The 18,027-nt window shown below is 41.4% G+C and overlaps 1 protein-coding gene across 1 annotated transcript in view; it reads right to left on the bottom strand.

The window, feature by feature from the left end:
- Window positions 1-16,872, bottom strand: part of OAS3 (2'-5'-oligoadenylate synthetase 3) — a 48,685-nt gene extending 31,813 nt beyond the window's left edge. The window contains 7 exon segments of the mRNA XM_051975979.1: window positions 170-452; window positions 2,049-2,582; window positions 12,892-13,045; window positions 14,109-14,338; window positions 14,724-14,899; window positions 16,095-16,383; window positions 16,618-16,872. Coding sequence (XP_051831939.1) covers window positions 170-452; window positions 2,049-2,582; window positions 12,892-13,045; window positions 14,109-14,338; window positions 14,724-14,899; window positions 16,095-16,383; window positions 16,618-16,815 — 1,864 coding nt within the window. The 5' untranslated portion in view covers window positions 16,816-16,872.
- Window positions 16,873-18,027: the final 1,155 nt, after the last annotated feature.

Raw genomic sequence — 18,027 nt, 5'->3', positions numbered from 1 at the left:
CAAAGGAGTTACATGTGTAAAACACTTTACAAATTCTAATTCTAGCTATTTATTGCACATGATGCCAGCTAATGAAGGTCCAGGTCATAGAAGAAGTAGAAGGTGGCCAGATTTCCTCTCTAAGGAGTCTATAGTCCCAATTTTGCCACCCTTCTAAGACTAGACTCACCCAGGGCATCGAAGGCAGGCCTCAGGGACACGTCCATACAGTTGTGGAGTGTCTCTGACACGAGTTGGAATCTCAAAGCTCGAGCATCCTCCTGGGTAGGGAACTGGAGGTTCAAGCTCTGGGGAGGGTTCTGCCAGCAGGCTTCCAGCTGTGCCCGGATCTCCGTGAAGCTCTCTGGCTGCCAGGCCCCTTGGTCAGCAAAGGTCTTGAAGCAACTGAGGAACACAACGAGATCCGCATCGGAGCCACCTCTCAGGACTGTACCCCGACCATAGGAGCCACCCTGAGAGGGAGACAAGACTAGTATGTTGGGATTTTGGATCTCTGCAAAGTTGGAGGGGATTCTTGAGAGGCAGTGTGGTTTACTGAGTAAAGTGTTAGATTTGGAAATAATAGAAGTGGATTCAAATCTCCTTTGGCTCTGCCATCTCTGTGACTTTGGACAATCCACTTCTCTGTTCTGGACTGAATTTCCCATTCTTTAAAGTGAGGGAGATGAATTACATGACTCTAAGGTCTCTTTCTGTTCTAAATTTATAATCTTATGATCTAACCCAACTTCTCTTCTCATATAGATGAAGAAACCAAAGGTCAGAGAGGAGCAGTGATTCTTTTCATAGAAGCAATAAGTTTCAGAACTTATTGCCATGTTGTCATGGTACCCTGGATGCTATGCTGCCTGGTTCTGGCATCTGTGTAGTAAAAGGTTGTTTTCAAAATGGTTCTAACTTCAATTCTTTTGAGGCAGGCAGGCAATATCATCCCTGTTTTACAGCTGGGGAAACTGAGTCCCAGATTGGGGAAGTGATTTGATCAGTGACTCTAGGTCCTAATCCCTGGCCTTGTCATTATGTACTTGGGGAACTTCTTTGCATGTCAATTTATTAGGCCATCAAAGGAAGAATTGGCCTAAATGATCTCTAAGCACCCTTCTAGTGCAAGTATTCTGTGCTTCAGATCCAAGAACAGAATCCAGGGCTCCTGGGTCCCAGGTCCAGAGCTCTTTCTGCCGGTCCATGGAAAGGATTGTGTCTCTCATTTCCTCTCTCCGCCATATCGAATCAGCTGTTGAGACTTGCCAATTCCATCTCTGTGACATTTCCCCACCTGTATCCCATAGTTCAGTGTTTTACCCCTCTAGTTCAGTCCCTCATCATTTCTTGCCTGGACTGTTCTAAAGTCCCTCAAACTGGTCTCTCTGCCTCAAAACTCTGCCCTCTCCAGTCTATTCCCCACACAGCTGACAAAGTGACCTGTCATCCCCCTGCTGCAGAAGCTTCAGGAGTCCCCATTGCCTCGAGTCTGTCACAAAGTTACCCGCTGGAATCTCCGGCATCCTCCTGGGCAGAAAACCAGCTGTGCCCGGATCTCCGTGAAGGTAAAGTCCTTCCCAGACCTGGTCCACGTTACCTTTCCAGAATTAAGGTAACTGACCTTAAATCCCCTTTCTGTCTGTGTCCACAATGGCTTGAGCCTGTCTCGTTCCTGGAAAGTTGTCACTGAAAACAGCTGGATTGTGGGTTTTTTTTTTTTCCAATTTCATTCAATAAATTTTTATTAAACACCTTCTATGTGCCAGGCTCTGTATTCAAATCCCACACCACCTCCTCTTGGAGGCCTTTCCTGCTCTCTCCCCAGTGGTAGTGTTGCTCCCCTCCCATATCCCTCATTGCTTTTAAATTTTTCTCTATTTTGATGTTTCCTTCAATAATTATCTTCAGTGTCTACTACTGGTGCATAGTAGGCACTTTAAGAACTGCCTGTCTGTTGATCGGCTGTGCCCTGAGACTCCCCAGCCTCCGAGGATCTCCGGGATCATGCGCTCTTGCCCCCGATCCCCCACTGCCTTGGGCTCCGCAAAGAACCTCCCCCCACTCACCTTCAGGACTTTCGTCACCCGGACCTTGGAAGCGGAGTTCTGGAAGCACTTCTCCCGCAGCACCTTGCAAATGGTGTTCACCGCCTGGCTCAGCTGATCCAGGAAGTCTCTGTGCGGCAGGAGATCCTCCTGGACAAACTTGTCCAGGTCCCTGGCGGGCGTCCGGGCCAGACCCATGGCTCGGCTTTCCGCGCGCAGCGTTCTGAGACAGGCCTGAGCTTCCCGGACCGCGGTGGGCTTCGGAATCGCCCCTCTCGCAGATCGCGGCCAGACTCCCTTTCGGTTCGCTCCCCCACAGGTGAGCGAGTGCCTAAGGCGTTCTCGACTCCCATTGGCTGGCAGGGAAGGACGGCTCCCGGCCCTGAAGGCTAGTTTCGTTTCCTCTGAGGGGCAGAACTGGCTGGTGCGGGCGGAAAGAGCAGGAAGGCTGGAGCCGGGAGGGAGAGGCTGGGAGGAAGGGAAGGGAGAGAAAACAAAACCGAAAGCACTACGTTTCCTAGGAAAGGGTCTTAGAGAGGGGGGGGAACGCCACCAACGTCACTGGGCTCTCCCTTTCCCGGCACATCTGCGGCTTGAAGGAAATTGTACCTTCTTAAATTCTACTCATCTCTTACTTTCGAGTTATCTTTCTGCCTGAGTCCTTCCGGAACTCTCCATTACTCCTGCTCTCCTTTCCCTCTGGGCGAAACTCTAACCCTTCTCCCCTTCCAGCTCTGGCCCAACTCCTGCAGGTCCCCAGCCCCTGAATGTGAGAGAGCACAGCCACTGAGCCCTCAGGAAAAACCCAACCAGCTGATAAAGGCAGAGTCTTGACAGGACACCCGAAATCCTCCTCTCCCAGCTGAGGAGGGGGTGAGCTCGAGTCCCCGTCTTTTGGAACCAGGACTGATCACTGTAATCAATCAGAAATTGGCCGCCTTTTAGGGTTTTCATCCATATTATTGTATTTAGCAGCTATCTTATATCTTGGTTTTGTATATTTCACTCTGATAAGTAGGACACAGTGGAAAGACCATGGGCCAAGATAGACCGGAGGTACAAATCTTGCCTCAGATTCTTATAATTTGTGTGACCTTGAGTGAACCACTTAACCTGAATCGGCCTCAGTTTCCTCATCTGTAAAAGAAGGATAATAATAGTACCTGCCTCTTAGGGTTGCAAAAAGTATCAAATGAGAGAATACCTGCACAGTGCTTTGCAAAGCTTAAAGAAAAGGGACAGCTAGATGGTGCAGTGGATAGAGTACTGATCCTGGAATCAAGGGGACCTGATTTCAAATGTGGCCTCAGACACTTAGCATTTTTCTAGCTGTGTGACCCTAGACAAGTCACTTAACCCCAGTTGGTTGGCAAGAAAAAAAAAACCTTAAGGGAAAGATTTACAAGAGTGTACTATTAGCAAGATCTGGATGGGATGTTCCAATTCTTGACTGTTATATCTCTATGACATCTCATCTAATCTATTATATATAATTAATATACTAATTATGTTAAACGCTTTCTCAGCAATTGTTATAATTTATTAACAAATTATAGATTATTATATAATTATCTAAAATTATTAAATTAATTGTTAATCATTTGAATCAATGATTATTAATGAATAATTTGTTAATTATTGTGATGACCGCACTAGCATCCAGGACACCTTAGAATCAGCCAGAGTCAGGATAAAAAAAAGTTTGGTCTTTAGGGGAAGAAGTGAAGGGGATCTTCTGCAACCTCCTTCTTCCTCATCCACCCCAAAAGTGACCCTGGCTAGTCTTATTCCACCCCCTAGTCCCTCCTACAATCCTCTGTATACACCAATCATCGAGCCAGCACAGGATAGTAGGAAGGCCATTTTCCAAGCATATGCCCATAGAGTATTGTCCAATCGGTAGTGAGCCTCAAGTGTTTGGCCATCCTGACCTCAGTGCATTGACTCAAGAGTTTCAGCCCTCTACAAATTATTAATAATTATTAATACATCAATTAATTATAGTAATGTATTATATATAATTAATATACTAATTATGTTAAACTAATATATACTAAATTATTAATAATAATGATAATAGCTAACAATTATATAGTGCTTTATGGTTTGCAAAGCATTTTAAGAATATTGTCTCACTTGATTCTCAAAACGACTCTGAGAAGTAGGAGCTATTATTATTCCTATTTTATAGATGAAGAAACTAAGTTAGGCAGAGGCTAAGTGGCTCATCACACAGCAAGTAACTGTGTGAGTAAAGATTTGAACTCATTTCTTCTTTACTTCAGGTCCATCACTCTAAGCACTGTACCACCTTCTCTGTAATTTTTTATGTGTTTTGTTTTTATACCATATTCATCTCCCTTTCTCACCTACTTAGTGAGCCATCCAGTCTAAAAATAAAAGATAAAAAAGAAAAAAGGGGGGGAAGCAGTCAAAATAATCAAAACAATTCCCCCTCCCCCCAGGAGAAAGATTCATTTTTTCCTGATCTTCTCTGGATCAAGGTACACTCATTTCTCTTAATAAAATAGATTGTACAAGTATAACCTATATCTAATTACTTACTGTCTCAGGAAGTGGGAAGGGGAGGAAAGGACAAAGGGATAGAATTTGGAACTCAAAATTTGAAAAGAAAACAAATGTTAAAACTTGTTTTGACATGTAATTGGAGGAATTATATATACACAAATATACATGTGTGTGTATGTGTATATATACGTACGTATGTATAAGACGTTTCCTGTCTGTGCGAAAACAAGTTCCCCTATTCACTATTTGTGATTCATAGGATCATAGATTTACAACTAAAAGGGACCATACAGTCCAACCCCCTCATTTTAGATTTTTGTGGTTATTGTTTACCTGACTCTTTGTGATCCCATTTGGGGTTTTCTTGGCAAAGAAAACGGAGCAGTTTGCCATTTCCTTCTCCAACTCATTTTGCAGATGGGAAAACTGAGATCAGATTTGAACTCACAGAGGTGAGTCTTGCAGACTTATCTATGTATACATAGAAATGTATGTATGTATTTGTGTATGTATGGATATGGATATTATACAATAAAAGTTAAAAAAAAATCTTCATACCCTTTGACCTAGATTCCTATGATTAATTTTTTTCTATCCTAAGGAGATTATTAGAAGAAAATCAAAAAGTAGTCTACACAAAACTAATCAGAGTAATACTATTTAAATGAGGGGACAGCTACAGTGGCTCAGTGAATGGTGAGAAAGGCCCAGAATCAGGAACACCTGAGCTCAAATATAGTTTAAGATACTTCCTAGATGTGTGACCCTGGGCAAGTCAACTCTATTTGCCCCAGTTTCCTCATCTATAAAATGAGCTGAAGAAGAAAATGGCAAAACTCCTCTAGTATCCTTTGTCAAGGAAATGACCCACAAGGGTTATGAAGAGTTGAACAACAAATGATGGGAATGGGATGAAATTGTTTTTATCTATTTCACTATAGTTGATTTCCTTTGTGATCTATTATTTTAAGTTGTCATCTTACCAAACTGTTAAAGGGGTCCATGATACACAAAGATTTAATACCCCTATTCTAAACCTAGTAGTCCTAAATGTCAAAGGATAACGTCTCCAGGTGCTAGTAGTTGTAAAACCAATCCTCCCTTAATCAATGTTAATCAGTCGTATTTCTTCCTTACACATCTGACAGTTAATCAAACCTATCCAATGATCTGAATGCTGATCTGAACAGCACTTATTAAGCACCTATTATGAGACAGACATTTTGCTAAGTGAAGAAGAGAATAAGATAATTTAAAAGCTGTCTCAACCTTCAATGAGTTTATATTGGGGGGACCGAGGGGAATAGGGTCAGAAAAGGTGTTTTACAACATGTACACTGAGAAGTAAATACAAGTTGAAGAGAATGCATATAGCAACACATAGACCAGAGGTTTCTAACCTCGGGGGCTATGAAAATTTAAAACAGTATTTTGATAACTGTATGTAATGTATGTACACTCTGACCTTATTGTCTCAGGGCCAAAGAAGCTATATCCACTCTGTCTTCCAGGGCACCCTTAAGAGTTTGGGGTGTATTTTCTTGACTGCTCTCAGCTTGAGCCATCATTGGCTCTATTCCTCCATTGTTAACAACTTGTGATTGGTGTCTCATTTAACTATTTGATATTGATTAGTTATTATTATTATTAATGTTTGTTATTATTTATTAGATATTAATATTTATAAAATATTAACTATTTTATAAAAGGATATTTATGAAAAGATAGCCAGAATAAACATACGAACATTTCCCCCAGCATCTCTGGGCCATATTCTCCTCTCTACCATGTCAGTAGAGTAGGTTCAATTTGGCTCAGTTCCTACATACTATTGATTCCACCAACTTTGTATCCAGAAGTGACATTAATGCTGGATGATTCCTTGTCTCCACCTCCCTTGGGCTGGGATCCCTTGTACCTCAAGGAATCAGTGTTTGTAATGCAAAACCAAACTTTGGAGTGATGGACTGATGAGAAGTCTTCTAGACTATTCTAACTCATGATGTGATAGACTCCAGTCTTTTTATTGGTCCTCAGGCTCCCCCAAAGAATATTGAGATTATAGTTGGCAGGTGCTTTTAAATGACTATAATTAAAGAAACTCCTTTTTATCACATGATTATTATTGTTGGGTCATTTCACATGTCTGACTCTTCATGAGCCCATTATGGGATTTTCTTGGCAAAGATTCAGGACTGGTTTGCCATTTGCTTCTCCAGCTCACTTTACATGTGAGGAAACTGAGGCAAACAGGACAAAGTGACTTGTCCAGGATCACATAGCTAGCAAGAATCTGAGGCTGCATTTGAACTCAGAAAGATGAACCTTCCTGATTCTAAAACCAGTGCTCCATGCCCAATGGTGCCTCCTAACTGCCTTATCATATGTGTACTTATACACAGAATGTCTACCACAGATCCAATTGCTCCAAGAAATTTTCTTTATGTGTCATCATGATTCTCCTAGAAATAAGTTTTACTCATAGAGAGCCATCATTCCAGACACTCTATATATGTCTCAGATTCCAATTACATGTTTTTGAATATAATTGGTTTCCTTTGAAATCCTACATATTTTATTTTGCATATTTTAAATTATAATTCTGAGAAAGAGACCAGAGGCTTCACCCAACTGACCAAAGGAGTCCAGGACGCGATAAAAGAATAAGAATCTTGGACATAAAAACATGATCATTTGAAGAGGGGGTGGGGTGGAGCATGAACAGCTAGGAAGGGCAGAAAAAGCAGCTTGGAGGAAGAGGAAAGAAAATAGAGCTTTGGAGCAACCCAAGTATTCTCAAAGACACAAAGGAGAAGGGGGCATGTACCAGGCGTGTATTTTCCTTTTTAATAATTATTTGTCCTGTTTTTTTCTGCTACAATCTTCTTCTCATCGCTTCTCCATTGGTGTGTGGAGATAACCCTGGACTTTTGAAAATCATCTCAATAAAACCCCAGATCTGATGAGTCCCTTTAACCTGGAAAGCCTCCAAGCATGCAACATGGCTATTTGTTGCCCAAGGACTAGTCTACCTGAGTTCAAGGGGACACATCACTGCATGATTGAGTCTAGAGCACGATGACAGCTCTGGAGGGATTATATGGGAACCTATGAATGGGCAACCTTCACAGGTCTTTGCAGTTATTTACTGAAGTAGGCACCCCATTTTATCAACAAGGAAACTGATACCTTGGGAGAACAATGTGGCAAACTACACTAAGCATTTACTATTGTTGTGAGAGGCTTCCTGCAGCTGTTCCAAAACCAGTTCTCAAAATGGCGGGACACTAGTAATGAAGAAAAAAAATCATCTTTACTTAGTAAGTCATTGGCACATATGATGTGTTCAGGGGAGAGCAATTTCAGCATTAAATAATGTTGAGGGTAGCAATTCCTAGTCCACCAAATGTTGGGGTTCGGTCATCTGAAGAATTCACAATGGCTATTCTCTTTGGCAAAAGGTAGATTTATTTATGAGAAGAAGTTGTAAACAAAATGGAGAAGTACGATAGACACCAGGAATGGAAAATATGAACTAGAGTTGGGAGAGAGTTAGTAAGGAAAGGAGTTTTAACAATTAACAATGGAAAACACAAGTTCCTAGAGGAACTCACAATTAACCAGGAGAAAGGGAATACTCCATGCTCCATGGGAGCATACCCTTAACTGGCAGGCTAAATCCATAAAGGGATTTAGTACCCTAAAAAGTTAGTTATCTATAAGAAAGAGAAAGACATCATGAGATATGATGGGGGATGAGCGGAGAGACATCACCTGACATGAGGGAGTGGAAAGGGGAAAGACACAATGAGGCAGGTTATAACTCAAAGGGGGTTCAACAATGATGGCACGGGCCATGGACAGACTTATAAGGGAAATTTAATCTTAGGGATTTCTTGGATTTCTGACTGTACATAGCAAGATGGGATTACCCACAGCCTCCACAGAGAGTGGTTCTATAAGGTTAAACTGATCCCCAACAATGCCCTTCCCATTTGTCTCAGAGTCATTTTATCAGTGCTTCAGGCTCTCTCTGGCAATCTCACCTAGTAACCCAAGACCTCATCACATACAGATCAAGGATTCCTGATTGTCCCAGGAAGTGCCTGACTTCCCCTTGCCATGTAATGAGATACCATGTAAATGGGCTGCTGCAGCAGTGCCCAAAGAGTGAGATGAACTCACTGGCCATCTCTTTTGATGCTGTTTGGCCTCCAGGTGCTGTATCACTAGTGCAAAGATTTAACATTATGCTTGAGACAAAAATACCATAGTGTTCTAGCTGCCTACTGTCTAATAGTATTCTTTAGATCAGATATCAATTGTTCAACAAGCAACTATTAAGTCCCTACTATGTACCAGCTATTGTGCTAAATGTGGAAATATGAACAAAGAAAGAAAAAAAATAGTTTCTGATCTCAAGAAGCTCACAGTCTGTTAAATTGTGATGTTTATTTTTTTAAGCTTTTTATTTTGAAAACATATGCATAGATAATTTTTTTCCACATTGACCCTTGCAAATTCATGCAAGGTTGATCACTAAATGATGGAGTCTAGACAGCTCTGGGGGGATTATATGGGAATCCATGAATGGGCAGCCTTCATAAGTTCCGAATTTCCCCTCCTTTCCCCCCACCCACCAGATGGCAAGTAATCCAATACATTTTAAACATGTTAAAACATATGTTAAATCCAACATATGTATACATATTTATATAATAATCATTCTGCACAAGAAAAATCAGACCAAAAAGGGGAAAAATGAGAAAGAAAACAAAATGCAAACAAACAACAAATGTTATGTTTTGGTTCACACTCAGTTCCCACAATCCTCTCTCTGGCTATAGATGGTTTTCTCCATCAGAAGACTTGGAATCATCTCATTGTTGGAAAGACCCACAACCATCAGAATTGATCATATATAATCTTGTTGCTATGTACAATGTTCCCTTGATTCTACTCACTTCACTTAGCTTTAATTCATATAAGTTTCTCTAGGCCTTTCTGAAATCATCCTGCTGGTCATTTCTTACAGAACAATAATATTCCATAACATTCATATACCATAACTTATTCAGTCTTTCTCCAGCTGAGAGGCATCTACCCATATAAACTGTGATGTTTAGAAGAGACATAATTATTTTCATTTTATTAATTTTATTTTTTATTTTATTTAATTCATTTTATTAATAAGATTAGCATGTTTTTAATAAAAGAGGCAAATGATACTTTCAAAAGCCAAAGACCTCTTATGGCAAAGGGTTCACAGTTTATATGTCCATAGAAAAACAGGTAACTCTAAGAGTGGCAATCAATTCTAACTGGTTAACAATTTTTTTTTATAATTGTAACTTTTTATTGACAGAACCCATGCCTGGATAATTTTTTACAACATTATCCCTTGCACTCACTTCTGTTCTGACTTTTTCCCTCCTTCCCTCCCCCCACCCCCCAGATGGCAAGCAGTCCTATACATGTTAAATATATCACAGTATATCCTAAATAGAATATATGTGTGCAGAACTAAACAGCTCTTGATGCACAGGAAGAATTGGATTCAGAAGGTAAAAATAACTCAGGAAGAAAAACAAAAATGCAAACAGTTTGCATTCATTTCACTGGTTAACAATTAACAATTAAAATAGGAGATGGGCTATATTACAATAATTTCTAGCATATGTGACTTAGCCCTATCGATTTCCATATCATCTGTTTGACAAATGGAAGAACCCACATTTTCCCAGACCTGTCGAACTAAACACAATAAGCAAAAATCCACCTGTTAATCCAAACTTAGAATTTCTTTTCCTGGGTAAGTCTTTGAGACAGATTTTCCACACTGGCTAATTTCTGGATAAAGAAGTCAAAAAGGAGAAAAATCATAGTCTTAATTCAATAATTAATTTTTAATACAATAGAAAAATGATCTTTTTTTTTTTAAACCAGGGGAGACAACATGCTAATAACTACACACGAATGAGATATAGATAGGGGAAATCAGAGGCGGCTTGAATTTCTAGCTGAGCATAGTCTAGGGATTACAATATCATAGCACCACACGTCCCGATTCAGAAGGTCCCCCTTTCTGCTTGTCCTATCCTTATTCACTTATATAAATCATCCCTCCAATAGCTTCTGATAAAAATGATTGTATTGATAGAGGCACACAAGCCTCTAATCTCCTTCAATTTGAGAGTTGGGAGGCACTTTAATAGCACTCTCATACAATGCTTCCTGTTCTCTCTTTGAGGTCATCAACAGCCAGGGAATAGGGGGAACAGACTCAGATAATGGGTTCCTCCAGACCAGGAGACTTCTTGGATGTAATAGTTGCACTCTGGATCATGAATGGAGAAAGCCTCTTATGACTGACAACGTAGCAAGATGCCCTTGCTTTCCTGCAGGGTCTGCTCCACCTGAAAAGAAAATACAGTCATTTATCTTGGAGAGTTTGCCTATTCAGCCTGGAGTCAAGGATCCTGAATTCAAATTTGATCTTAGATGCTTGCTAGCTGAATGGCTCTGGGCAAGTCACTTCATCCTGTTTGCCTCGATTTCCTCATCTATAAAGTGAGTTGGTGAAAGAAATGGCAAGAAAATCCTAAAAAGGGTCACAAAGAGTCATTGAAAATATCTCAATTGTGCTAGGAAAATTACATCCAAGTCCTGATGAAATGTGTGAGAGTCATGGTTAGCAGTTTGAAAGAATTCTCTTAAAGTCATAAAAGAGTTTAAGCCATAGCTGATGGGCTAGTCTCTAAAGGGAAGGCTTACTTAGCAGGCTAACAGCCTACAAGGTTGTAAATTTTAAAAAAAGGAAGATAAAGAAGATCATATTTTAGGGAAGGAGACAAATAAGAGGGTTTTTTAATACAGGAAATATTTATTTTACGTTCTTGTAAGAATGGGTGCCTAGGTTAGTAGACACACCTTTGAAACTCTCCAAAGGCAGCTTTTTATTTCCTATCCTGAGGCACAAGTTCCTCCCCGATCTCCCATTAATTGGATGTTACAGAAGCTTCACAACATGAATCTCCACCCCTCATTCAAGTAAGAGCTTTTACAAAAAGACAAATAAGTTAGGATGGATATTTTATAGGAGACAAATAAGGAGCAACAGAGAAGAGGTTTTAATCGCTCCCCATTCCATTGATAGATATGTAGCTTTTATTACTGTACATTCATCAGCTAGATGGGTAATTTTGAGTAGATTCCGGGCTAACTCATTTCCCCTCTTTCTTTCTTTTAGAGTTTTTAGAGAAGACATTGTGGGAACAAGGGCTGGGAATTCATTATTGGTTCTGCCATTAACTGGATTTTTTTACCTTATTCTAGACATTGCTCTTCCCTGAATTTCAATAACCATATCTATGAAATGGAATAGTATGAGCTCAAAAGGGCTCAGCATTATGATTGTGAAAATAAAAAGCTATGTGATCTTCTAATGAAGTTGACTTCATTAACAGGTTCTGAGAAGTGGCCACCCCAGGGTGCACTATGGGAGTTGATACAGAGTGGAAGTAAACTGTTCCATTCTGGAGGCCAAGACACTTTCTCCCTCTGCCTTTCCCTTCTTCTCTTTCCCACTTTTCTTCTTTTTCTTCTTTCCCCCACCCCAGTCTCTGTCTCTTTGTGTCTCTCTGTCTCTTCTCTTCTCTTCTCTTCTCTTCTCTTCTCTTCTCTTCTCTTCTCTTCTCTTCTCTTCTCTGCTCTTCTCTTCTCTGTCTCTCTCTGTATGTCTCTCTCTTTTTCTCTGCTGCTTCTATCTGTCTGTCTCTCTCATCTCAACTCTACTGCTTAATTTAAAGGCTCCATTGAAAGTGGTCTTCTGAAGTTCAGTAGATACAGCAGCAGCCCTGGAGTCAGGAGGACCTGAGTTCAAATGTGATCTCAGATACATAATACTTACTACTAGCTGTGTGACCCTGTGCAAGTCACTTAACCCCAATTGCCTCTCCAAAAAAATGAGCAAAAAGAAAGTGGTCTTCCTTGGGGTGGACCGAAAATGGGGGGAGAGGGGATAACTATTATGGGGGTCAGTTTGACGTGGCAGATGTGGAATCAAGGAGTATACCCCTGAACTCTTTTAAATCTCAGACCATGGGAAGTGCTTTTCTCATGGTGCCTTAAGATGGTCAGAGTTTGACCAATCAGGCCCTTAGGGATAGACTTCCAGATTCCCACTTCAGATGACCATTAGTCTGGGGGAGGATATTGTGCAGAGGCAAAGGATGCCTGAGTCCATGGGGGTGTCACATGTATACTCAATACACACACACACACACACACACACACACACACACACGTACACACTCCCGAGAAGGTTTTTACTCACTGGCACTTTCCATGGCTGCACAAAGCTCCCATCCCAGTTTTGAAAGCAGGGAGCAGTTGACCATCGGTGAGCTTCTTGTGCCAGCTGGTTCCAGGACCATTTCTTTCCACCCCCTACATCACCAGTTGGATCAGCTGGGTCCAGGATCACTGGCCTGAGGGGTAGAACAAAGAGGTGAGACTAATTCAGAGATTCCTCCCAGGTCAATAAAACCAAGAACACATTTGCTCCAGGAATGCCCTTCTTCAAATCCTTCAAGAAACTTAGAATATAGTGCTATCAATAGTGGGCATTTCCATAATGTTTTGTAGTTCAAAAGCCTTCTGGATCACCATTATTTTTTTAACAGGCTCTATGAAGGGTCCCACAGAGGAGGACCAAAGACTGGAGAGAAATCTTGCCCAGAGTCATTCAGTTAATGAGTAGGGGGATTAGGGAAACAGACCACTGGAGACCAATTTCCCTGGAAGACTCAATTTTCATGTTGGCAGTAGTTAAGGACATGATCTTATGACAGAGGAAGTTCTGGGGAGACACAGATCACACAATAACCATTGAAAAGTATCATATATATATATATATATATATAGTGAATCCTGATCATTTTTCAAATTTCCATAGGAATCCAGTAAATATGTGTATAATTGGATTAAAACCAACAAGGGATCTTTAAGGAACCGGGAGAGGATTCTTTAACCAAAGGAATAAAGCTTGAATGGTGGGATTTAAGAGAGCAGCAAAAGGAAAACATTTTGCATAGCAAATGAGCCCTCCTAGATGTCTGATACTATATCATGATGTCACTCTGACATTCCACTTCCACATGAAATCATTTTATGGGCGTTAGGTCATGATTCAGAAGCTCAGCAATAAACTTAGCTTTCTGTTTGTAAGGGGATGGTCTGAGTCAAGGCAGAAAGGATCAGGGGACCAGAGCCATCAGCTTGCCAGATTTGTTGATTTCAATCCTTTCTGATACCTGGATTTATTCAGCAGGAAACACAAGAACTTTCCAATGGTCACACTTTGAAAGTCATAATTGACAATCCAGTAGACTATTAGCTCTTGGTTTTGTTCAATCAAATAGAGGACAGAAGCCCATATGAACATAGCTACCTCAGAAATCAGTAAGGGCTAAAAATCAGGACTTGATTTATGGTTTTGTTGATGGAGAGTCAGGAGACTGGAGGTATAAGTTTGGAAGCTGACTCCCATACCTGTCATTCTTCAGCTGGAGACAAAGGTGATCTGCAATGATCTCATTATGAATATCATAGTTGACAGTCCAGTAGATCATAAGCTCTTGGTACTTCTTGATAAGGGTTAGGACTGTCAGAAAGCCTTCAGCTGTGGAGAAATCATTTAACTTGCTTCCACGCTCCCAGGCATAGACAGTCAGGAGTTCCAATGCATACTGAGGGGGGAGAGACTGCATATTCTCTTTGCACTGAGAAGGAAGAAAAAATAATTAGAAATGCACCCTAAGCCTTGATCAATAACTCTGCATCTCTGGCACAATCATATATGTCCGCATGTCTCCCCTAAGAGAATGTAAGTTACTTGAGAGTAGGAATTGATTTTTTTTTTCTTGTACTGATATTGCCAAGGGCATATGGTAGTTACCTTCTAAATTCTTTTGATTAATGGAATGAAATAGTCCATCATGATAATATTGCTCCCTCTCTCCAGGCATGAGGAAGCCATGTAGCCCAGCTCCTTCATCATACAACCAAGGAAGGGGCTAGGGGACTTAGGTCACACAACCAATGAGTGGAATAATCACTCGGTGCCTTCAGGTGTTTTCCTCCTGGGTGACCACAGAAGATTCTTACCATTTTGTACCAGTGTTTCACCAATCGGATCAGACTTTTGAGCTTGGTGCAGCGCTGTTTGAGGAAACGCCTCTGGAGTTCTGTGAAGCAGGTGGAGAATTCTCCCCCATTCCAGCCTCCATTTATAAGTCTGATGTAGACCTGAGGATCAGGTCTGTAGTCTTCAGTCACCTGGCCTGTGAAGGGAAACAAACTCAGTTCAGTCAGTTATTTAATTAGCAGCAGCTTTATTCTGAACACTATGTTTAAGGGAGTGGGGATAGGGTGTAGGGGCTAGAGATAAGGGCAAAAGGCCAATCCTGTCTGTCAAGACTTTGCAAGTAGAAAAAGGAACATATGGCTGACAATACTGGGCCCAGAGAGTGTATCCTGGAGAAACTCAGGGAAGAAAGATCACTGTGGTCTGGAGGCTGCATAGAGGGACAGGATGAGACCTGGGCCTTGAAGGATGAGTAGAATATGGATAAATGAAGTAGAAAGGAGGTGTTACCTTTCTGATACCTGGATTTATTCAGCAGGAAACACAAGAACTTTCCAGTGGTCACACTTTGAAAGTCATAAGTGACAATCCAGTAGACTATTAGCTCTTGGTTTTGTTCAATCAAATAGAGGACAGAAGCCCATATGAACATAGCTACCTCAGAAATCAATAAGGGCTAAAAATCAGGATATGGTCTGAACTTGGGTTTATAGATGGGAATGGTTATGATTTGTTCATGGATCAATGAAGTAACCAACCCGACTAGAACAGAAGAGGAACATTGAAAATGGAGATAAATGGGCAGTTTGGGCTGTTGTTTTGGTGTATCTAGCTGCAAGTCTGGGCACGCTTGCTGTTTGCTATCTGCCAATCTCTTAGGTGTCTGTTTATAATGTGATCTCATGAGAACTTTATAACAAAGAACTTTAAAACAAAGAGAACTTCATAACAACCCTATAGAGGTAGATGATATGATGACCTTCATTTTACAGATGAGTAAACTGAAGCATACGTAGTGTAAGTAACTTGCCCAGGGTCACACAGATACAGCAAGTGTCTCAGTCTGGATCTGAACTCAGATCTCCCTTACTTCAGGCGGCTTAAACCACTGTACTACCCAGCTGCCTATCTAGGAACCTTAATTTAATCCCACTCTACCCAGCCAGAGAAAGGCAGGATGTGAAGTCAATAAACGGCAGAGGTGGAATTTGAAGCTCTCCTTTTTGATGCTGAATCTAGTGATCTTTTCCCTCCTGGAGACAAAAACAGAGACTGGGTATTGGGCGGCGGGGGAAGTTTTACTGAGGTGGGGCTGGGAGAAGGGGACTGGGCAGGCTCCGTCCCTCTAGTAGGAGGGTTTCCTGACTGAGCTGGGGTTGGGGGCTTCTCACCGAGAACATCAAAGGCTGGAAGCACATCAAATTCCACCCACTGTTCTTGGTTGGTCGACCTCATGGTGAAGCCGAGAACTCGAGGATTGCTCCATTTGTTGACCTCAAATTTTACGTCAAACTTCCATTCTTTCTCACGCTTACATTCTTCCAACTGTTTCCTGATTTCTTCAATGAACTCTCCTCGGCGCTCTATCTGGTCCTGGTAGCTTTGGAGATTTCTGAGAAATACGACCAGGTCTGCATCGGAGCGGCCTTTCAAGGCTGTGCCTTTCCCTGATGACCCTCCCTGAATGGAGTAGAAACTACAATTATCCCTGAAGGAACAGCTCCACGGCCACAAGACGGGAGGAGGGGACACGGAAAACCAGCTGCCTCCTCCCCGTTCATCCCTCTGCTCTGCTCAGGGCCACTTTCTAAGCCTATTCTAAGTCCCCAAGGGTCCTCCCCTTGCGGGGCTCCTCTCTTTCCGGAGCCTTCTTCCCCTGCCCAGACTCTCCTATCAGCAGGGAGAAGAACTCACCTTCACAACCTTAGACACCCGAACTAACTTCTTTTTCTCCTGGAAACACCTCTCCTTTAGGAAGGAGGCGATGATGTGGATAGCCTCTCCGATCTGTTTCTTGAAAGTGGTATCAGGCAAGAGATGGTCTTCGATGTACTTGTCCAGATACTTGGCCCGGGTGTCCCAGAGATTCATGGTACCCCCGAGAACCTCCATGGAGAGAGAGAGAGAGAGAGAAAGAGAGAATTAGAGCTCAGGGTCCGGCTGGCTGGGAGTCTGCCTCTCCCTTAGCTCCGCCCCAGGACCCTCCTCCCTAAAGGAGCTCCGCCTCTCTGGTCAGTTTCATTTTCCTGAGCAGGGCTGGACCGAGAGAGTGTTTCTGCAGCTACACTAAAACTGCAGCTGTTTTAAAATAAGTTTAATTGAAGCACGTTGTGTTTACAAACTAGTCTTTTTTTTTTAATTGAAGAAATAATATCACCCCCACCCTCCCACCCCCAATGGGATTCTTTTGTAACAAGACAAAATGCAGTGACTTGGCCCTTTGTTGGTTTAAAAAATAATGATACGTTCTGAAGAGCAATTTGGAGCTATGACTGCCAAACTGTACATATCTTTTGGCACTAGTGCGTCTGTTTGCCAAAGATAGCGTAAAAAGAGGAAAAGGACCCACACGTATATGTATGTAACATACATACATACATATATACACATACATATATATGTATTTGTATGTATACACACACACACATATATATTTGTGATGGCAAAGAATTGGAAATTAAGGAGATACTCATCAATTGGGGAATGGCTGAACCGAGCTGTGTTATATGAACATGAGCGAATACTGTTTTCCTATAAGAAATGATGAGCAGGCAGATTTCAGAAAAATCTGGAGTTGCATGAACTAATGCTGAGTAAAGGGAGCAGAACCAGGAGAGCAACATACACAGTAACAGCAACATTGTGCGATGATCATCTGTGACAGACTTAGTCCTTTCCGACTATACAATGATGCAAGGAAAATTCAAAAGATTTGTGATGGAAAATGCCATCTACATCCAGAAAAAGAACTATGGCATCTGGATGCAGATTGAAGCATACTACTTTCACTTTTTTGTTGTGTTTTTTTTTTCTTTTTAATGGTTTTCCCCTTTTATTCTGATTCTTTTTTCACAACAAGACTAATTAGGAAATATATTTTATGTGTAAAGCAGTCCGATACTGGACTGCTTGCTGCTTGGGGAAGGGGAAGAGAAAAATTTGGAACTCAAAAGGTTCCAAAAATAAAGGCTGAAAACTATATTTGTATGTAATTGAAAAAAAAAGAAATACTATTAAGATTAAAAAAAAAAAAAGTGGGGGGGGGGAGAGGGAATGACAGGTAAAGATTAGGAGGCAGCCCAGAACCCAGCCCTGTTCCGGAAC

Source organism: Antechinus flavipes, chromosome 1, assembly GCF_016432865.1.
Source record: "Antechinus flavipes isolate AdamAnt ecotype Samford, QLD, Australia chromosome 1, AdamAnt_v2, whole genome shotgun sequence".
Lineage (NCBI taxonomy): Eukaryota > Metazoa > Chordata > Mammalia > Dasyuromorphia > Dasyuridae > Antechinus > Antechinus flavipes.
The sequence above is the reverse complement of the archived record's forward strand: the minus strand, read 5'-3'. Positions and strand labels throughout refer to the sequence as shown.